This window comes from Crocodylus siamensis, chromosome 2 (genome assembly GCF_052110815.1).
Source record: "Crocodylus siamensis isolate JL-2025a chromosome 2, ASM5211081v1, whole genome shotgun sequence".
Classification (NCBI taxonomy): Eukaryota; Metazoa; Chordata; order Crocodylia; family Crocodylidae; genus Crocodylus; species Crocodylus siamensis.
Genome location: NC_143396.1, coordinates 209,102,228 through 209,124,917, shown reverse-complemented (window position 1 = coordinate 209,124,917; position 22,690 = coordinate 209,102,228). Strand labels below are relative to the sequence as shown.

At 44.8% G+C, this 22,690-nt stretch overlaps 1 protein-coding gene and 1 non-coding gene across 4 annotated transcripts in view; both read left to right on the top strand.

The window, feature by feature from the left end:
• SHANK2 (SH3 and multiple ankyrin repeat domains 2) overlaps positions 1-22,690 on the top strand; it is a 736,911-nt gene that overhangs the window by 131,408 nt on the left and 582,813 nt on the right. For all 3 annotated transcript variants that reach the window (XM_090032909.1, XM_090032907.1, XM_090032908.1), the window contains exon 4: positions 21,311-21,514. In XM_090032909.1, coding sequence (XP_089889035.1) covers positions 21,311-21,514 — 204 coding nt within the window. The remainder of the gene's footprint in view (positions 1-21,310; positions 21,515-22,690) is intronic.
• Positions 902-975, top strand: TRNAI-AAU (transfer RNA isoleucine (anticodon AAU)). Its single transcript has one exon. It is a non-coding gene; the product is annotated as a tRNA-Ile (tRNA).

Sequence of the window (22,690 nt, the reverse complement as noted above, 5' to 3'; positions counted from 1 at the left end):
ACTTCTGTGTTTTTATTTTTATAAGGCAACAGGGTGCTTTCAAACACTGTGTCAAGTACCAAGCACAATACTTAGCTTTTCTCATTGTTTTGATGATTCCCAATCCATTGTTTCCTATTTCTCTTTCCATTCCTTGGTCATCACATCCTGCCTTTTTGCTGAAGTTTCCCAGACACTGGAGCCAAGTAAAAACTCACTCTTTTCCTTGTTGCTGTGTTTCTCTGTTAGAGATAGATGCTTCATAGATTGTAAGATTCTAACCATGCATAGTTGGTATCCTTAGGAATCTGGTTTGGAATCTGTTATTTATAGTTCATAAGTTCCCACATAGTGAGTGACTTTTCCATAGAGTTGCTCTTGATGAGTGCCACTCCCTTTGAATGCCAATCATCATTGCAGGATAGATCAGGTGAGATGTTTTTTCTTTTGCTTCAATTGCTTTCTATATGCAGCTGTCAACAATAGCCAGGATTTTTTATGTCTATAATCTCTTTCAGACACTGGAAGGTCTCTGATGTTTGAAACATTATCCTCATCTTCCAGTAATTGACTCTGAGAGGTTTTGCTGTTGCTAGAATTGAACTTGAGTCATGGCTTCTTTGGATTGCATTTCACAAGTAGGGGTTGAGAGCATTCTCTGTCATAAAACCATTTTTTGTAGAAGTGTTAACCTAATAATTCTTCCATAACTAGGTGGGATTATATTGATGCACAGTGCTTACCTTGAGCCCAATTTTCCCTGCTTTACCTGTGCTTAGGACTGGCAACCACATAAAAAACAGGCATAGATAATAATACATGTATACAATGTGACCAACTTATTATTTTATTAGATCCTTTGTTTTTGTGTTTTCTTCCTGTCTGTGATTTTAACAGTGTGACTTAGCATTGTAGGGGCCTTGGCCGACTAGCTCAGCTGGAGAGAGCGTGGTGCTAATAACACCAAGGCCGTGGGTTGGATCCCCACACTGGCCACCCTGGGCTTTGCTAGATGAACACCTTGCTGGGGTCGTTTGACCCCAGTACTCTTTCCTGCCATGGCAGGGGTCGGACTTGATGATCTGCTCAGGTACCTTCTGACCCTACAAACTATGAAAGTAGCTGTCGTACAGGTTTAATTGTATTTTTAATTTCATATTTAAGCTTACATTTTAATTCAATGTTGCATTTATTTTCCTTTGCTTTTCTTTTAACAAAGAAGATAAAAAAGAAAAACTAGAGCAACATAGAGGGCATAAATCACTTTACTGCACGATCCTAGGCAAGCTGTTCGAGAAAATTATGCTGGCACACATCCAGGAGGGGCCAACAGGTTACTGCATGCTTAGGGACAACCAACATGGGTTCATCAGTGGCAGAGCCTGTCAGACCAACCTGGTGGCCTTTTACGATCAGATCACCAGATCATTAGATGCAGGGAGCAGTGGATATAATCTTCCTGAACTTCTGGAAGGCTTTTAACACTGTCTCTCACCCCATTCTCATTAAGAAATTAGGGGGCTGTGGTGTAGGCACCCACACAGTCAAATGGGTTGCCAACTGGCTGGTGGGCCACACCCAGAGGGTGGTAGTGGATGAGTCCTTCTCAACCTGGAAGGACGTGGGCAGTGGGGCTCCGCAGGGCTTGGTCCTCGGGCCCGCACTGTTCAACATCTTCATCAGTGATTTGGATGAGGAGGTAAAAAGCACCCTGTTCAAATTTGCTGATGAATTTGGGGGGACGTAGGCACATTGGAAGGATCCAACAGGCTACAATCAGACCTAGAGAGGTTACAAGGGTGGGCCACCCTGGGCTTTGCTAGATGAACACCTTGCTGGAGTCATTTGACCCCAGTATTCTTTCCTGCCATGGCAGGGGGTCGGACTAGATGATCTGCTCAGGTCCCTTCCAACCCTACAAACTATGAAAGCTAATTACTGTGCAGTAAGCATCTATGTCTACATGTGCAGATGTTTACCATGCAGTAATTGGCTCTAATCATGAGTAAATTTGCAAATGCAAGTAGCAAATTAATTTAAGATTATTTACTGCACAGTAGCACAAGTGTAGATGCCTAACTGGAAGTAAATGTGCTTTCAGCTAGGTGTGCAGTATGAGGCGGAAGGTTGCTCCCTGGTCCTGGGAGCTGTCTGCTGCTGGGGTAGGCTCAGCCACTGCAGCCCAGGCAGGTATGATGTCACCCTGGCCAAGCCCTGTGGTCACAGGACCTGGGCTGAGAGATCCTTCTCGCCCAGTGCCAGATCCACAGTCATGGGGCCGGTGCTGGGCGAGAAGGATCTTCCAGTGCTGGCCCTGCGACCGCAGAGCTGGCACTGTGTGAGAAGGATCTCCCAACTCTGGTCCCCCCAGCCTGCTTGCTGGCAGGGCAGGGGGACATTGTCCCTACCCGGCCTCCAGTGGTGGAGCCTGCCCCAGCAGCAGGCAACTCCTGGAAGTAGGGAAGCAATGTCTCAGACCCTGCCAGGAGACAGCTCTGGGCTAGCACCCAGGGGGAGCGTAGAGCCCTCCCTGGCTGCTGCAGGGGCCTGTTGCAGGGCCACAGGGAGCTGGAGCAGGAGCAGGAATGGGAGCAGTCTGCTGCTGAGAGCAGCAAATCTGCTCCTATGTCCCTGGACATGTAGACACATGCCTGGGAGAGTTTACTCCCAAGCAGTTTAGTGTTCATTGATTCGGGAAGTGGCTGTAACTATCTGTATTTGTATGCGCTGCTTATGCATATGAAGTAAACATTCATACTTTTTAGATTAGATTAAATTCCCAGATAATTTACCTATAGTTGAGCTCCTACATCTGTATTTAAGTATCTTAATAAGTAACCTTATTTTCATTAATGCTGAGCATTACTTTCCATGTGAATTTAGTAGTATTGTTAGTAGTATTGTAAAATTAGCCCACAAGACTTAGGGCACAGACAGAAGTGACAATTTTTACCCACTCTGGCCACAGAAAGTGGTCTGTAGCCATGACCAAACAAAAGTGCACAGCTGCAGACTGCTTAAAAAATGGCTGACCTGCTGAAAATCTGAACCCTCATTGCAAGAGGGGTCAGATGAAGATGTTTCAAAACAGAGAGTCTTCTGTAATTTCTGTCTGTGCTGTCTGCCTACCAGCCTGTCACTGTTTTCAAAATGGGAGGAGGAAAGGGAGTGGAGAGCATTTGTTTTGGGGGTGTTTCAGGCCCCACTGGAGGATAGGATAGGCGTATTGGAGCATCCCCCCCAGCTCCAATTCTCCCACCCCACCCTCCAGTGCCATCTGGGAATGAGCCTAGAATGAGTTCCCTCTCCTCCTTTTCTCCCCTCCCATCCTGAAAGGGAGAGGTTGGGAGAGAGGAGGGGCCATTGCTAGGGGAAACCAGCTGCAGGCTTGCAGCCAGCATCTAGATTCCCTTCTGCACCGGATCCAACAATGAACTTCTGTTTGGTCCGGGGGATTGTTGTAACTCAGAACATTTCCTGCAAAACATTTTCAGTTAGAGCAGGGACCTGCACTTCTGTCTGTACCCTTAGTGTCTAACTGTGGACTTAATAGCCTAACTTAAGCCACTCATTTTTCAAAATACTTTATCATTAGGGACTTTTTCTACTGTGTACTCGGTATACATGAGGGATGTCAAACTTGTTTGACCCTGTGAACTCCAGGGCTTAATGTGGACTGCAGGGCTTCCTGAAGGCCATATTCCGATTGCAGGTATTCCTAAGGGTTGGATGACCTCTAAGAAATGACAGAATTGTTAATCCATGCCAGAGCTACTGCTTCAGTGAGCTCTGGAGCCAAAAGAGTTAGTGTTGCTGCCACTCACTGCTCCCCCCCAACTCCTTTTCCTCTGTTTATTTTAGTTGCCAGTGACAACTAAAAACCCCAGATTTGGCAGCAAGTAAGGGGGTGGGGGAGGAGGCTATTGGTGTTCATTCCTTGGGTTCTAGACCTCTACTGAAACAGTAGCTGTAGAAGCCTTGAAGATTAATGCCATCACTGCAGGGGCTCTGGCACTCATAGCAATGAGCTCTGTGGGCCAAATCTGGCTAACAGAGATTGGTGACCAGAAACTCTAAAGGCTGTGTGACCCATTGCTGTCGGCAAGATCCGGCACACGGGCTATATTTGACACGCTTGATATATAGTTTTTTAAAAGGTGGGTCTTAAATTACAGAGAGAATATTTCATAACTGTTCAAGGACTCCTCTTCAGTAAGGACCGAGTCTATGAATGTCTATAAATCTATTAAGTTTAAAATTTAATCCATGTATCTATCATCAAAAAAATCAATCAACACCTTTCTTTTAGATGTGAAGTTTATTTTATTTACTCACTGTCCCATAAATCAAAAGCAACCTATGGATTTTACTGAACTATCTCAAAACCTTAAAGAGTTAGCATGTGATAGCAGAGACTGCAATTCAAATTATAATGTACTGCAATCTCAGTTATAATGGTTGTGATGGAGCAACCATTATTATCCAAGTATATATTTCTATTTACATATTCTTTTGGAGTTAAATATATTTTTATTTTCTGTTTTTGTTGGTGAATTATCTAAGGCACCTGTTGCAAGAAATAGTCTTTTCCTTTGTGTCTCAATTACTACCCTCTTTTCTCATGATCATCATAGCAAATGTTTCTGTCAAAAGATCAGTGTCATCCCAAACCACAGCTAAAGCTGCTCTATGCAACTGCTGATGTGGGACACAATAGTGTTGCAAATATTACTTTATTTCAGATGGGCTCACAAAAATGTTTGAACTTAATATGACCTTGAGGATTGTATAAAATGTTCAGGTCAAGCCTTTTCATTCCCTGACTATCTGTATGTATCGCTGACCTACAGTTTGCTTCACTTTCCTCCAGTTGTTAGAAGTGGCAATAAGCGTTTCATTTAATTGAGTAGAAAGGAGTCTCCAGTCTGGCCTCAGAACTGCATTTAACATTCTGTCAAGCAGAAACTAGACTCTAAGCTGAATTAATTCACTTAATATGCTTGATATTCTGTTAGTTATATGCCTTTTAAATAATTTATTTGGCTACCCATGTGTTACTTTCTGTGTATGGGTGGAACCAATGCGCAGCCAGGTGCTGCCAGATGTTTAGCAGAAATAAGAGAAGACTCTTTCAAGGCTGCTGAAGAAATATCCCCAGGTAAGGAGGGGCAAACAGGAGGATCTTCATAGTTAATGCTCCCTGGAACTTGTTGACTATGCACCAATCTAGGCTCTGTCTAGTTTCCCAGTTCATAGTCCCTCTACCACCAATCCCTGAATAACCACCAAGGAGGAAGGAGCTGTTTTGTTCCTTTTATGTGTGCTTAAAATTAGAAACTGCGTGTATATGGTGTGTGCGTTTTTGAAGGATAATATTTGTATGTACGAATTCAAATATTTATTTGTGCATATATGACAGTCTGCTGGAAGATTCAGCACCAGTTGTACTTTCAAAATACTTCCTGCATGTGTAAAATGTAAAGCAAATACTAGGAAAATTCTAGCCTTCGTTTTGTAACTGTCAGAACTCTTAGTTCTGTATCTGCGGCTGCTGTTGGGTGTGTCTACATGAGACACTTTACAGTGCATGGTATCTAAATAGAGACAGTCAAATAGCCTGAGGCTGTGAATTGATTCAATCTTCGCAAGTTAGTCTAAACTGTATAGATTAAATTGATAAGGAAGTGAACAGACATTCATTTTTGATTCTGGAAATGCAGCCACATGCATGCAGTGGCTGAGACCAGAATTTGGGGAGGACACTAGAACACACTTCATTGCTTAGATGAAGCAGACAGCTTGGGCCAAGCCTAGCTGTCCCACCTCTGTGTGTGTGTGGGGAGGGAACGGGGGGGAAGGGGGGAGAGGAGGGGATTTCCAGGGGAGGTGAAAAGCATACTGGGCTACTAGGGGACTGTGAGTTAACTTGAATCTGGAAGGAATCTAGGACAGAAGTTCAATAAACTGATTTCATCTAAACCAGTTAAGTCTGATACTACTTTCTGTGCCACTGGGAAGTGGCTGCCTCCAGAGCTGGGACAGCTCCTCCCACCTCACAGAGATCAGCAGTGGCCCCTGTACCCCTTGCCAGCCTGCGGCTGGCATCTGGGGGAGCCTGGAGCTCTTCCTAGGTGCTGCAGGGGGGAAGAGCAGGGTAGGAGCAGCCCCGATAGGGGCATGTTCAGATGTATGCCCAGGCTGTGCAGAAAATTCAGGCCCATTAATTACATGTGTAGAAGTGCCGCCTTGTGATCTAGGAGCTTTCTCCTCTAGTTTTATTAGTCTTGTAAAGTGTCTTCTTTGAGTTATAACACTTTGAAGGAAGCTTATCTGATATCTCTTCCAGCTATTCAGTTAGTTCAATAAAATGTCCTTCAGAAAGATTATCAGACACATTAATTTAGCTTTTCTTTACTAATGAGATGTGTAACTGATAATTAACTCAAAGATTGCAGACCCTGCCTAATTAAAGAAAAACTACTGCTCAAACCTGATAAGTAGTTAATGGCATAAGTTAACTCATGCTATGAGTGTCTTTAAAATATTTTGATCCCAATGTGATTATCTTAAAACCTGTTCATTACTTCCAACGTCTTCAGCCTCTGACAAAAACCATGTTCAGTTAGGAAAATACTGTTCTCTTCAATTTACCAACAAGTTGCTGAGGCATGTAAATGTGTAAAGTGAGTTTAAGAGCTCAAATTTGGTAGCAGAGCTAGAATAAAATTCAGCTGATCGTAGACTACTAGTTTAGTACCTTGCCTATCAAACCATCTTCTCTGTCTATAAAGGTTGCTTATTATTTACATAAATATGCTTGTAGAATGGATTCATAGATTCATAGATTATAGAGTCGGAAGGGACCCACTGGATCATTGTGTCCGACCCCCTGCCCCTGGCAGTAAAGAGGATTGAGGTCAGGTGACCTCGGCCAGGTGATTGTCAAGCTTCCTCTTGAAGACCTCCAAGTTAGGTGATAGGACCACCTCTCTTGGAAGCCCATTCCAGACTCTGGCCACCCTTATTATAAAAAATTTCTTCCTAATGTCTAACCTAAATCTGCTCTCTACTAGTTTGCACCCATTATTCCTAGTTACTCCCTGGAGCGCCCTGGTAAACAGCGCATCCCCAATTCCCTGCTGACCTCCCCTGATAAATTTATAGGCCACTACAAGGTCACCTCTCAGCTGTCTTTTGTATAGGCTGAAGAGATCCAGATCTCTCAATCTCTCCTTGTAGGGTCTGTCAGGGAGACCACTAATCACGCGAGTGGCCCTCCTCTAAACCCTCTCCAGATCCTCCGTGTCCCTCTTGAAGTGCGGCACCCAAAACTGGACACAGTACTCCAACTGTGGCCTGACAATTGCCGCACAGAGGGGGAGCAGCACCTCCCTCGATCTGTTGGTTATGCACCTGCTAATACACGTGGTTGTGAGACTGCAAAAGATTGTGAACAGCTTGGGCAGGGATTCTTGTTGTTCTTTGAGTGCTATGAAAAATGTCTTTAAAGAACATTTTGTCATTGAGAGCACAGAGGGAGGTGGGGATTTTTCTTTTCTTGGGTTTTTAATATAGTGTTATAGAGCTTGAGGCTGAAAAATGGTATCTGAAGAGAGAATTTGGCCCTTCTGCTATAATTGTATTAGGGAGTTGATGGCAGAACAATTACACTGTCTTGCTTTGGTTCTAGAATTGTGATTATGAGTGTCACTCTGGACTTGTGCTGAAGGTTGACCCAGTTGTAAATAAGTACAGGCATGTCCTTATGAGCAGAAATGTGTATTTCCTTGGGGACAAACAAACAGCTGCACATGCATGCTCTGGTGTGTGGCACATTGCCTTGGCTGGGGTAGGAGAAGACTTACCTGGGGTGCTGAAGGCCCATGGGGGCTACAGCCATGGCAATCTGGCAGCATGGAGCCTGGCTGGCTGCTGGAGTATAGCACCAGCCAACCAGGCTCCAGTTTCTAGCACTTCATGCTGCCGCCACATGCACCACCCTGTTTTTTTGCGGTGCAGGATTTTTAAAACCGGGATCTCCTGGTGTCAGCCCCCCCGGTGCTGCTAATTTGCAGTGTGCACATGCAGCATATGTGGTATGCTGCGCCGCAGATGGGTCTGTGTTGCCACATACCACAAGCCCACACTTGTCTGGACATGTCCTTCCGGGTTATTTGGGTGTTAGAGCCCAATATATGGTCTGACACAATGCTAGTCAGTAGGTACTGTTCATTGTGGAGATTGGTGTGCCTTAACCACTCTAGCTGGATAGACTCCTATGCTTAGGGTAGACCTTTGACTTGTATCAGCTGTAGGTGTGTAGGGTGAAAGGTATCCTGATATGAAAGACTGGCAGTAGTAACAGGAATGTTTTAAGAGGGGTATTTGGAGGCAATTAGGCATAGATCCTGATATAGGACAGCAAAGTTTGCCAGATGCTATACAACAAAAGAATCTTCTCTTAGCCAACCTGCAGAAAGAAAGCAGTGTTAACACAGGTGGGCCTTGCTTGAGAAAAGTTATTGTTAGCAGTGGCATAGCTAGGGTAGGGCATATGGGGCAGTTACCTCAGATGCTCATTTAGGGGTTGGGGTAGCAGAAAAAAAGCAACTATTGTTTACAGCCACATGCTTGCAATTGCGATTGCACAGCCACCAGAATTCATTGCTTTTCCTGTGTCCCAGGTGCCTGGCTCTGCCCCATGCTACTGATTGTTACAGATCATAAGGCCTGATAAGTAAAAGAGGAGTAAAAAACATTTTAATTACAGGAAAATCCAATTGGAAAATATTTTAAATAGAAAGCTGTCTACTATTAATCTAAATTATGATGTATCTTGGGAAATACTTTACAGAGAAACGTGTTTTTAATATATAGTGAAGAGGCTTTGAGGATTTACAGTTAAAGAATTCTAAAGTGAAGTTAAATCTTGCTTGTTTGAAATGTAGTTTAAGAGCTGTTTATGTATGGTGTGCCTTGTGTTGTAAGACCAGCAATGCTCTTTTTTCAGAGAAGAAAGTATCTATGAATGCAGTTCAAGACCACTGAGGTTGTTGATGCTAGAAACTGCTTGAACCTTTTGTAGTCAAATCTAGCTCTGTGGTGTGATGTGTATGAAATGCGTGATGATGAGGTGTAAAATAAAGGATCTGTCCAGTTCAAACTTGGTTTCGATTATTTATGAGCAAAACAAGAAAAAAAGAATGTGTTGCACCTCCTTACAGCTCTCCCAATAACATCGTGATTGCATATCCGACCATTGTTATTTCATATTTACTCTATATGATGCATGACAATGATTTCAGGTAGATTTAAGTATTTTTCAAATTGAGAATAGAAATATAAGAGACATGACTGCTCCATCTGCATAGCTAGGGACACTAAGTACAAACATCCCAACTTAAAATACCCTTTTCATAAAAGTTTAATAAATTTTATGTCCAAGATCTCAGACATTTTCAGTTCTGTATTTTTTACTCAGACTTTCATGAAGCATCCCCCTGACTTCGTGGCTAAGCACAGACAGTTTTGTCTGAGGCAGAATCTATCCAATCTACACAGGTTTCTGTAAGATGCATTGATTGGATTGATAATGAGTAGAACTCATTTTTCTTGTTGTGAAAGGCATGCAGCAGTCTGCACTGGTGAGGCTGGAAGGTGGGGGTGCTCGAGCACACCTCTCAGCCTGGTGGCCATTGCCAAGCCCAGCCCAGCCCCACTGAGTTGGGGCCATCCCTAATTGGCTGCCTGGCACACTCCCAAACCTCCTGCTGTCCCTCCTGCAGGGGGAGAAGGTGTCCCCCATCCCCATGCCTTGCCAGAGTTTCTGTGGCTCTCCCTGAGCTGGGATCTGACCAGATGTGGGGAGCCCCATGCTGAGGGTGATTCTTAGCTCCCTTCACAGCCAGACCAGCTATTCATCTCCATCTCCTACGAGTTTCTGACCTAAAGCAGTCGGGGAGATGGAGTCCCCCATCCTGGTGCCAGCACCCCCGTGCTGGGGTTTGACCAGCTCCCTGTCTGCCCATGTCTGGGGCAGCCCCATGCTTTGGGGGTTTTCCCCCGCCCCGGCCTTCGCCCCCCCCCAGCCATGGTCTAAGCTAGTTAGATCCCAGTTAGTTAGATCTCAGAGGCCTGGGGTTCCCCCCACCTGGACAGATGTCTGGCTCGGGGGGCAGGTACTGAGATGGATGACCCCTTCCTCCCTCCTCTTATGGGTCAGAGACTTGCAGGGGGTAGAGCAGAGCAGCCGACTAGGCCTCATGGGGTGGGGGAAGAAGGCATCCCCCCTCAGCACAAGGCTCCTTGCAGCTGGGGGCTTGGAGGCAGCCTGGGCCAGTGTAAGGGAGATCCTATGAGGTATAGTGCTCCCATCACATAGGCAGACACTTGGTTTGGGGGGCTGTCATGGGGACAGGGGACTCCTTCACCCCTTCTCACTGTGGGTCATAGATTCACAGCTGAGCAGCTGGCCCTGCCACATGGGCGGGGAGTAGAATCATCCAGCCATGGGGCTCCCTGCATCTGGACAGACCCCAGCTTGAGGGCAGCCTGGGCCAGGGTGGGGGAAACCCCATGAGGCATGGGGCTTCCCCCACATAGACAGATGCCTGGCTTGGGGGGCTGGTACTGGGACAAGGGACTTCTTCTCCATTTTCCTCTATGAGTCAGAGACTTTCACAGGGTGGGGGAATCCCTCTGTGGCATAGTGGTCCCTGAAGCTGGGCAGACCAGGGACTAGGATGGGGAGCTCTTGTTTCCCTGCCTCCCCCGTTGCTGCCCCGCAGGGCTGACAGGCGTAGGTAGGATGCAGGCTGGGGAGCAAAGGCTTTGTTTGCCTCAGTTCTGACAGCCAGGGGCAGGGCCAGCCTGGCTCAGCTAGAGCAGAGGAGTACTGGCAGAGGCTAGCCCACTTATGCTGTGAGACAGGGTTAGCTGGGGGCGGGATGGATAGCATCCTGGGATGCCAGGGGACTGCAGGGTAACTTAAATAGCAGGGAGATCTGGAGCAGAAGTTTGATAGACCAGTCTAACCTAAACTAATTAAATCTGATACTACATTCATCCAGCCCTATCTTAAACTGAGTTTGGCCAGTTTGAAACCAGTCTATCTGCACTGAACTTATCTTCCATTATAGGTCGAGACAAGTTTCCAATCACTTATGTTTATGTGTAATTTCTGTCCCTAGTTTGTATGCACTTAATGAGAGCTTAAGGATTTGGCCAAAAGATTGAATATAGACAAATGACATCCTTTATATGTTGCTTTCAGCCAACATATGCTTCCAGCCAATGTTTTTGAGTAGTAAAATGTCTGTTTTTACCTGGCATCTGCTTTCATTTCTGTGTTGCTGTTTCTCTTTTTAATGTAGTGTCTTCTAATGAGGTTAGAACCTCTTGCTGTGTGACCTATTTTGCTTTGTTTCTGTTGAAAGCAAGATTGAAATTTACATTTGCCTGGTTATTTTATGTTTTATTGAAGTAGTATCTTGAAGCTTCAGTCACTGAGCAGTTCTCATAGTGTCCCATTTTTCTCTTTGCAAGGAGATGTATGATCATTCATGTATGACAAAACAATATTGTAGAATCCTCTTTTAGATATTAGTGTAATAATTTATACTTAGGATATGAATTAAGATAGCATTCCCAGTGCACCCCCTCAGGCCTGAATTCTATATAGTTTACTATAAAGTAATTTTAAGTTTAGAAAAATAATCACATGTAATGCCCAATTGAGATACAGATCCTACTTAAAAATATTTCTGAAATATGAAAAATGAGGGATGGAGTAGAGGATTCAGAAATAGAAAATAAAGTGCTGAGATTTAATAGAAAAAGATTCAGATTATATGAAGTTGAATGCTAGGATATAGTGTGTGGGTGGGTGTGTACTTGTATGTCTGTATATGTGTGTGCACAGATATGTATGTATATATGTGTATAAAATGCACACAAATGCATACACATGCACACACACATATGACCAGTATGCATTATATACATATAATGAGACTGAAATACACCTTGGTAAAGAGAGGGCACAAAAGATGCTTCATAGTATTGACATTTGGTGTGTGTGCGTTCATGCATATATATGCATCAATAAAGAGGTTATAGAGGAAGCTTCTGCACACTGTGTACCTGTGTGCTCTTCTCACTCAGGTTTGTGCGGAGGGCAGCACTGAGAAGGGTTACAGGATTCTGTGGGTCTGGCTTAATTTAATCAAACATCATCTGAGGTATACTGAAAATACTACTAAAAGCTAGAGCAGGACCATCCCCAACTAGATTATCTTAACCAAGGCTTTCTCTAGTTGGGTCTTAAAAGCCTCCCAGGATGGAGATTTCGCAGCTTTTGGGTAACCTATTCCAGTGTTTTACTGCTTTCCTAGTGAGAATTTTTTACTGAATATCTAACCTAAACTTCCCTTGCTGCAACTTGAAACCCTTGCTCCTTGTTCTGTCATCTGCCACCATTGAGAACAGTTTAGCTTCATCCTCTCTGGAAACCACCCTTCAGGTAGTTGAAGGCTGCTATTAAGTCCCCTCTCAGTCTTCTCTGGATTAATAAGCCCGGTTCACCTCAGCCAATCCTCAGAAGTCATGTGTCCCAGCTCCTTAATTATTGTGGTTGCCCTCCACTGGACTCTCTCGAATTTGTCCACATCATTTTTGTAGTGGGATGCCCAAAACTGAACACAATACTCCAGATATGGTCTCACCAGTGCTGAATAGAGGGGAATAATCACTTCCCGTGATCTGCTGCCAACACGCCTACCAGTGCAGTCAAGTATGCTGTTAGACTTCTTGTCAACAAAGGTACACTGTTGGCTCATATTCAGTTTATTATCCTCTATAACCCCCAGGTCCTTTTCTGCAGAACTTTTTCCTAGCCAGTCAGTCCCCAGCCTATACTGATGCATGGGATTTTTCTGTCCTAAGTGCAGGACTTGGCACTTATCCTTGTTGAGATTTCTTTTGGTTCAATCCTCCAATTTGTCTAGGTCAGTCTGAATCCTAACCCTATCCCTCAGTGTATCTATTACTCCCTCCAGTTTGGTGTCATCTGCAAACTTGCTGAGGGTGCAACTGAGATGAGGCTGACTGGTCTGTAGTTTCCAGGATCCTCCTTTTTTTCTTTCTTAAATATGGGTACTATATTTGCCCCTTTCTAGTCATCCAGGACCTCTCCCAATCACCATGAATTTTCAAAGATGATGGCCAGCAGCTCTGCAGTCACATTAGCCTACTCCCTCAGCACCCTCTGGTGCATCCTATCTGGCCCCATGGACTTGTATGAATCAGAATATACTAAAAAAGGTGAAAGTAAAATCTTTCATAATGGAGCTATTGCCAGTGTGTAATATATTTCATAAGAAGATCTTTTTTTAAGTATGCTGCAAAAAGAAACATTTAAAGTTGCATTTAGCAAGCTGTCATTGTGAGCCAGATCTCTCAGGAATTAGAAGAAGTGCACCATTATTTACAGTTGTAACCCAGGCGGTACTCCAAGAGGTACCCCCTCTCCAATTGAAGGGATCAAAGTAGGTGCACAAGCTCTGTGGGAGGTGTAGGGACTCTCCTTCCCTATAGAGCAGAGCCAGACCACCAATGGGGACTAAACCATATACCTTTTAATACTGGGAACATAATAGGCATAAATAGGTATAGTGGACACTACAATGCCACAAGGGGGCAAGATTCAACAGAGGTCAGACAATTACGATCACTAACAAAAAACAGGGTTAACAAAATATAAAACACAAACAGCAGAACAAACAATACGGGTTGGTGAAAAAAAAAGGCACAAAATGAAAAATGTGAAATGACAAGGAAATGTAGGGCCTTGGTACCTTGAGGGGGAGAAAACACAATGGTCCCTTTACACTGCAAGATTTGCTTCTTGTTATCTCACTCACCATAAGTCACCTCAGTGGGGACTTGAGCCTAGATCTCCCATGTGGTAGGCAGGAACACTGCCACACAACCACCACTGGTGGCACTACTCTGGGCTGCTAGGGGTTTTGACCTTCCCGGAGCTCCGGCCTCACATCGAGCTGCCCGGCCTCTGATTAGAGGAGCTGGAAGCAGAGCTGGGAACCTCTCAGGTCGCTGCTCAGATCCTTGCTGGAGCTGGGGAGCCTCTCCTGCTGGCTGCAGCCCCTCGTAGGGAATCCAGGAGCCCAGTGGGGAGCCTCTCCTGCCAGCCACACGCCACGCTGCTGAGGGTCCCACTGCTGCCTGCAGGTCCTGTTTTTTCAGGCTTTTCGGGGGCACTGCTCCTGCCTCGCTGGCTCAGCTCTTACCAGCTCTATGAAGCCCCTTCCTTGTTGTCCCTTGCTGGCCTCTCCCTTGAGACAGCCTCGCTGCCCCTTTTATCTCCTTCCAGGTGACCCAAGGGGCCAATTGGGACACGGGGGGGGGGGGGGGTGAGTCTCTGAGGCCTGATTGGTGCGGAAAGGGAATCCCAAGTCCTCCGATCATCTTTTTGCCCTTTCAAAACCCCTGGGCTAGGTCACTGCCAGTTAGCCTGTCACACAGTGTTCATAAATCAGTCCTGATATGTTCATGTTACTTGATGTTATTTTTGTAGGGTTAGTGCTGGAGACTTCATTGCTCAGGATAATTCATGCACATTTATTTAAGGAGCACTATAGGAACAGTAGGAAGCACTTAGCTTTCTTTTTCCATAACATTTCGATACCTTGCTGTTGCTGAAAATTGTTTCCAGTCTGCTCATTGCACCTCTTAGTTACATGTGTCTGCTGGCTTGGAACCATTTGAATGTAGAACTATGAAAACTCTTATTTGGAGCATACATATTCTAGCAGGTCTACCAATAACATGCTCTTAGTCCTCAGGGTAAAGGGAGCTGTTTGATGTGTTGAGGAGTAATGTCCCTGATGTTTTATGTATTTTGTCTTGGAAATGTTCTTAAAGTCACTCATGCTTATTGTGCTAACAGCATCAAAAGTGAAAATGTTGTTTTATTGCATTACAAACTGAGTATATCAAACCCAGTTTCTAGTGGAGAGATGACACTCAAAAAAGGTCAATACAACCTTGGTCTTTCACACACATCAGCTGACTATACTTAGTGAATAATAGTTTTAAAGTTGTTTTTGTTCAATCTCAGTATTGTTAGTCCCAACACCTGAGAGTGAGGAGACACTTCTTCCTGAAATGTAATTTTGGTATTGATTTAATTTAATAATGAAGAAATAAATATATCCCATTTTTGGCCTGCATTCTGATTTATTTAACCTATTAGGGGAAAGTACACCTTCCTCAGTTTATGTGTACACTTAGTTTGAATTGAATATTCAACTCTCAAAAGCAAATGCGTGTGAAAATAGCTCAGCAGAGTTTTGTGGGGATAGTTTCTATTGAGTGTGACATGGGGGAGACTAAATTAGAAAGGGTATGGGGTGAAACTGGAGGTGAGGAACTCCACCAATTAATTGTAGATGTAACATTTATATTCAGTGAGCTTAGATGAGAAAGGTAGAAGAGAAATGGAGTAGTTTCTAGAGGGAGATAAGGTCGTGTGTTTTCTGGGAGAAAGTAAAGTGCCACATTTACCCGAATCCAAAGTAACTTTGAATTTAAGATGACTCCCCAGAAATTAGATTCTGTACATGAAGAATTTATAAATTTGTTATAATTTTCCACGTGTGGAATCTGATTATTGGAGGGTTATCTTAAATTTGTCCCCTCCACTGCTGTAGCAGGGAAAGCAGTGGAAGGAGGCAGGCAGTGGGGCAGGCAAGCGGTAGGCAGGTGGTGTTGCCTCCCTGATCCCTGCCTATTTTCCCCCCTTGGTATTTTCCCTCCTCATGCCTGCATTCCCTGGCACCTGCCTTCCTGTCAGTGCCTGCTCCCCTGCTTGGCCTGTCCCTCCCCTTACCACCAAAGCCTCAGCCTCCCCAACAATTTACCCTTGGTCCAGCAGGTTCTGACCCTGCTTCAGTCTGGGGCATGTGCACATGTTTGTTGTGGCCCCAGCCTAGCCCAGTAGTGGTGGTGGTGGTGGTGGTGGTGGTGGTGGCGGCAGCTCTGGTGTGGACTCTGGTGGGGAGGCAGTGGCAGAGGGGTGGGGACATGCAACAGGTGCAAGTCTAACTCCAACCCTAACCCCAGCCCAGAGCCAGAACCGGAGCTACGGCAGCTGCCTACTGTACTCAAATCAAAGATGAAGGGCTATTTTCCCCGTGTTGTATAGGGGAAGCAATCCTCATTTTGGATCTGAGTAAATACAGTACCTATTGGAGGGTTATCTTAAATTTGTCCCCCCACCATTAAAGCAGGGAAAGCAGTAGTGGGAAGGCAGGGAATAAGGGGGTCAAGTAGCCAGACTTGTTTTGCCTGCCCCTTCTCTGCTGTTTTTCCCTCCCCCTCTCACCCTGTGCCCCCTCCCACGTGCCCCCCCGTAACAATTCCTGGACCTCTCTGCATGACCCTTTCTGCCCCCTCTACTCCCCCTGTCATGTAACTCCTTAGCTCAGGCTTGGTGTCTGGTTTTGCTCTGGCTTGGGGCATGGAGCGTACGGTCATTTTAGCCCTGGCCTGGCCATGGAGCAGTGGTTGTAGTGGTGGCAGCTGCAGCCCTGGCCCTAGAGTTGGAGCTGCCAACACTGCCAGTGTGGCTGCATGCTGGGGCCCGTACTAAGGCAGCCATATATTCCAGGGCCAGAGCAGGGCTGGAGCCTGAGCTGGAGCTGCGGAGGATAAATGGTGGTAGAAGGGGTGCAAGATGTGGGAGGTAGAGGCTGCAGGGGACAGGTGGTGGGGTGGGGGTTGGGGGGCAGGTGGCTGCTGCAGCTCTGACTCCAACACCCTAGGTCGGAGCTGGAGTCAGAGCTGCAGCAGCTGCCTGCCTTTCCCTAACTTCCCCCTTCTGTCCTCCTTCCCTCCCCCATACTCAAATCCAAGACAAGGGCCTTTTTTGTCAAGTAGGGGGAAGAACCTTGTCTTGAATTTGAATAAATATGATAGGTATGCAATCATAACTGAGTGAGAGGTTAAGGGGGAAAGTAAGGAAGTATATCAAAGCTGTTACGAGGGAGATTAAGAATGGGATGAGGCCAGTGGGACAAGTAAGGATTAAATAAGGAAAGAGACATTATGTATCTATGTTAGTGAAGGAGGTGAGAGCTGGTTTAGGGGAAGAACTAGCAAACAAAGAGGAGCAAGAAGTTTATACCATGATCACATTGTGTTTTATTCTTTTTTGTTGGAAGTTGATTAGGAAGAAGCTGTGCAGGAGAATAACAATGATAGGAACAGACAAGTGTTTGAGGAGCGAGTCAAAGTGTATTTTAAATGTAAGTTTGAAACATAAATAGCTAATGTGTAAGTAGCACTCTGGCCGTGGCAGAATGGAAAAGCAAGAGCTGCAAATCCATGTGAAAAGCTGGCTCAAGGAACTCAGGAACAGGATCCTCTGGGAAGCCAGTCTGACGGGGCAAAGAGTGCAGGAGAGCTGGCTGTACTTTAAAGAAACTTACTGAGAATCCAGGAACAAACCATCCCGATGTGCAGGAAGACTAGCGAGTATGGCAGAAGATGAGCTTGGCTTAGCAGGAATTTTTTCAGTAAACTAAATCACAAAAACAAAGCTTATGAAAAGTGGAAACTTGGACAAACAACTAGAGAGGAATATAAGAGTGTATTGCTTGGGCATTCAGGGATGAAGTCAGGATGGCCAAAGCATGATTGGAGTTACAGCTAGCAAGGGCAGCGTTCCCTCTAAGCTGTGTGGCGTGTGCAGCCATGCAGGTGTGCTCATGCTGCACTGCCAGACATGCCTGCGCAACCATGCATGTTGCACAGCTTAGAGGGAAAGCTGAGCAAAGGATGTGAAGGGTAACAAGAAGGGTTTCTACAAGTATGTCAGTAATGAGAGGTGTTTCAGGGAAAGTGTGGGTCCCTTACTGAATGGAGGAGGCAACCTTGTGACAGAGGATGTAGAAAAGGCAGATGTACTCAATGCCTTTTTCACCTCAGTCTTGACAGGCAAGGTCAGCACCCAGATAATTGCAGCTGGCAATGCAGTTTGGGAAGGAGGTGAGCAGCCAACTATGGTGAAAGAAAAAATTAGGGACTATTTAGAAAAGCTGGACATATACAAATCCATGGGGCCGGATGGGATGCACCTGAGAGTGCTGAGGGAGCTGGCTGATGTGATTGCAGACCTGCTGGCCATCATCTTTGGAAATTCATGGTGTCTGGGAGAGGTCCTGAATGACTGGAAAAGAGAAACATAGTGCCCATATTTAAGAAAAAGAAAAAACAGGATCCTGGGAACTACAAGCCAGTCAGCCTCACCTCAGTTGCTGGAAAAGTCATGGAGCAGGTCCTCAAGAAAACCATTTCTAAGCACCTGGAGGAGAAGATGGTGATTAGGACCAGTCAGCATGGATTCAGCAAGGGCAAGTCATGCCTGACCAACCTGACTGCATTCTATGATGAGATGACTGGCTCATTAGGGTATTTCAGTTCACTTGGAGATGCGAGTTGTTTAGCTAGGAAGATGGTAGAAGTGAAGATGGAGATAATAAACTTATATAGCAGAGAAAGTCAACTTTGGTACTATTATTTATGCAAAAGATGGTGTTTAGGGGGAAATAACTATAAAAAGGGAAAGAGGATAGGGAGAATAGTAATTTAGGTGATGACAGCTGTCAAAAGGGCATAGGCGACTCATGGGGGGGCGCGAGGGGGCATGTGCCCCCCTGAGATTGGCCACTGCCGGCTTCTGCAGGAGGTCGCCGCTTGCCACCTGCCCCCCCCCCACAGATGTCACCTCCAGCATCTGTGAGCAGTCCCTGCTCATCACTCCCCACGCCCCTTGCTGCCGGCATTACTGCCGGCATCTGCGAGTGGTCCCTGCTCACCCGTCACCAGCATCTGTGGGCAGTCCCTGCTTGCCACTTGCTGCCGATGCTGCCTCCTAAAAATGGTGCCTGCCAGTCTTGGGGGACGTCTGTCATTCATGCACAAGGGAGATCAGAGAAGGGATGGGGTCAGCAGAGCAAGTAGGCTGAGGATGAGATAAGTCCAGGTATTGACAGGATGGATGTCAAAATGGGAGAGAGAGCCAAAATAGTTGAGCACAAAGAACAATGAAGCATGGTGAGAACTGAGGCCAAGGGAATTCAGCATCAGAGAGGAAGAAAATTGTCTCATGGAGTCTGCCTTTCTTTCTCCATATTCCCTACTCTCAACCATCTTGTAATGTTCTTGACTACAGCTTGATCCCTTTTTTGCCTTCCATTTTCCTTGTCTCTTCATGGGGCCCCTAGGTATCCAAAAACTAGCCCTGTAAGTGCGTGAGCCACATTTAAAACTGGTGCAGTTTGTGCCAGTAACAGAGAGAAACAAATTGAGATGGGATGCCTAATGGTCCATGCACCAAACAAAGCATTTTAGAGCTGTATTTAACCCAGTATTCATGAATCTTCCACATTCATTCAATAAATGGACATTTGCGTGATATTACCGTGGCAGCTCAGTGATGCAGTTTCTTGCTAGGCAACGAGCATGGATAAAGGATACCTCATTATCAATGTCTACTGAACTTTAATTTGAAAAGTAATTAGCAGGATTGGAGAAAAATGTTGACTGCAACCCTCTCTACTGGAGTTTGTGAGCAAGTCATGATATCTGCCATTGACTGCAGTCTACAACTGTAATGCAAATAATAGACAAAGCTAGACATGGCTATTAACTCGTTTTTCAATAGGTCAAATACACTGAGGAGTAGCTAACCTGGAAAGCCCTGTTAAATAAACTTGAAAATCTATAGTGTTTTTCAGAATCTGAGATTGTTTTCGCTGATAGGACTCTCATCATCAAATGTAGAAACTAGCTTGACAAAAAAAAAAAAGCCATACAATGTTGACTTGTTCACGTTCAAATTTGTTATCCAAATGTTCTAGATATGTGAAATCAGAGGTCTGCACTTTCAGAATTGCATAATGTATTGTCAAGAAGTGTCAATACTGTATAATGTATTGTCAATACTGCATAATGTAATCAAATACTGCATAATGTATTGGCAAGCTATCAGTTTTTTATACACATCTCTCCAGAGAACTGAGAAAGATACATAACATAACAATACTGCAGAGAAGCGTGCTACTGAAACAGCTCAAGTTAAGACAAGGCTCATGAGATTAAGGAAAGTAATTTTCTTTTCCATAAAGGTGTCATTTTTTGTTTTTCTTTACTTTTCTGTTCTCATTAGCTATATGTAGAATTGCAAAATGAAGAATGCAATTGGTAAGCCCATAGACCTGGCCTAATCAGGAATTACTGATACACATTAATAAACTAAGCTCATGTTATTGTGGTCAGAGTTAAGGTTGTTATGTGTGTTTTGGTATCCTACATCCGTTTGCCTGTGAGTGAACTAACTGAAGTATTATGGTGAGATTTTTTCCCCGTGCATGGAAGAAGCGGACTTTTTCTGCTGCTGAAGAAATATTCAGCAGCAGAAAAAGTCCCTTAGCACTTTCAGAAAAAATTCCTGTAGTGGAAGAATGTCGTAAAGCTGCCATAACAGCCCTATGTCCGGGTCTTTGCAGGACAACGCAGGGGGTAGGAGAGACCCGTCGAGGTGAGAAATGGTAGAACCACTGCACATAGCACTGATGGGATTCTGGGCAGTGCCACTCGTAGGCCACAAGATACTGTAATTTCAGTGTAAATTATTCTTGGGGCCACACTGGTTACCAGAACACTGCTGAACTAGAGGTTGCCTCAGGACCCCTATACATTGCTTTTTACTGGGTTTGCCATGGTGAAGCAAAACAGGACCCTATTTATGGAAAAAAGAGATTATTTTTAAAGTTTGTGAAAGAATTCTGGATGCCCTTTTCTTTTATGGTGCTTTTGTGTTTGAATGTCTGAAATCTAATCTCCTTGTTAACGCACTTTTGTCTTGGAATTTAATTAAATGGAGATTTACAGTCTCCTATGCAGGTAGGTGCTGACAAGTACCAGTTTAATTTGTTTAATGTATTTTAGCTGATCTCAGTTATTTTGAGCCTAGGTTATAAATTTCCTTCTCTTTCTTTTTGTCTAAAAAGGTTGAGTGCATGAAAATGGAGTATTTAAAGATGTTGTAGCCTACTGTTTTTCAACTAAACAATTTTTTGAATGTTATATGCTTACGTGTTTCATCTTGGATCTGTATTTAATTTGTATTTACATACATGCTTTTTGCATGCACTCCAAACATTCCTTTGGTGGATTTTTATAACCTTTGAATGATCTTTAGAATGTCTTACATGTTTTATAACTTGTTTTTTTCCCCTTGTCTTTACAGAAGTGCATTCGATTTAATCCGGAATCTTCAGTGTGGGTAGCAAAACAGCGAATTTTGTGTACTTTGAATCAGAGTTTGAAAGATGTCTTGAATTATGGGCTGTTCCAGCCTGCAAGCAATGGAAGAGATGGGAAGTTTTTGGATGAGGAACGACTTCTTAGGGAATATCCACAACCAGTGAATAAAGGTGTTCCCTCCTTAGAGGTATTTTAATAGAATTGTACTATTTTTATAGAAGTTGATATTTGAAACATTTATACTTGTGGCATGATATATCCAATATACTTATTTGAAGAATCTGAAATAGATTTAAATTGCAATCAGGAAGCAGTGATCTCAAAGCTAGATTACACAAGTAAGAGCTTCAGCGAGGCTGTTACATGAATTTCTGACATAAGAGTTGCAGGATCAGGTTTGATGACTTTCTGTGTATCAGCTTTTACGGAGTGATGGTGGTAGTTGGACCCTTGGTCATGCTGCCAAGAAAATAAGCCTCATTCATCCTGTTCCTGGTCCAGTCATGTCAACCCTGAAACTGATGTGGTGAGTATGCTGTGGTAGCATGCCTGGCACCACCCTTGGGACTTGGCTTTCTGGTGTGCTCAAGAGTGGTGGCTTGCAGTGCCCTATGCATTTTCACCATTTCTTTTTTAGGGATGATGCACATGGAGTGGGAATGAGTAAGTGGCTAAAGGGAGGGTTATTTCCTTGAGGATGTAACTATAGGGCTGTGCGAAACGGCTGTGTTTCAATTTGGTTTCAGATTCAGCCGTTTCGGAGGATAGCGATTCGTTTTGGTGTTTCAGATCACTGTCCTGTTTCATTTCAGCTGAATCTGTTTTGAATAGGCTACAAGAAAAACTTCACACATCCCTACCTAGCCGGACGGAGCTTGGGGCCAGGGGCTGCAGGGCCCCAGAGGGGAGCAGGATGGGGCTGTGGGTGGCTCGTCCAGGGAAGGGGGAGACCCTGGCGTGGATCTCTGCTCCCTACAGAGCCAGGTTGTGTGGCAGGGATTCCCCAGCTCCCGGTTTGATTCCTCAGGCCCCAGTTTGATTCCCCAGTCCTCTGATTGTTCTCTCAGCTGTTCCTGGTAGGTGCAAACCCCCAATCTGTGCACAGGGTTTCAGGAGGCTGCTGCTGCAGGGTGGGGCCAGTGGCAGTATCACAGTCTTCCTGGTGCTCAGTGGCAGCCTGCTGAAAACCCATATGCAGCCTGGAGGCCTGCTCTCCCTGGGAAGAGCTGGGGAGATGATCAGAGAGCTGGGGAATCAAACTAGGAGCTAGATGTCAATATCAGAGCAGTCTTTCTTTCCCTCTTCTTAGTTTTTGTTTCTCTGGAAGCCCAGCTCTAAAACTCCTAAATTCTCCAAAACATTT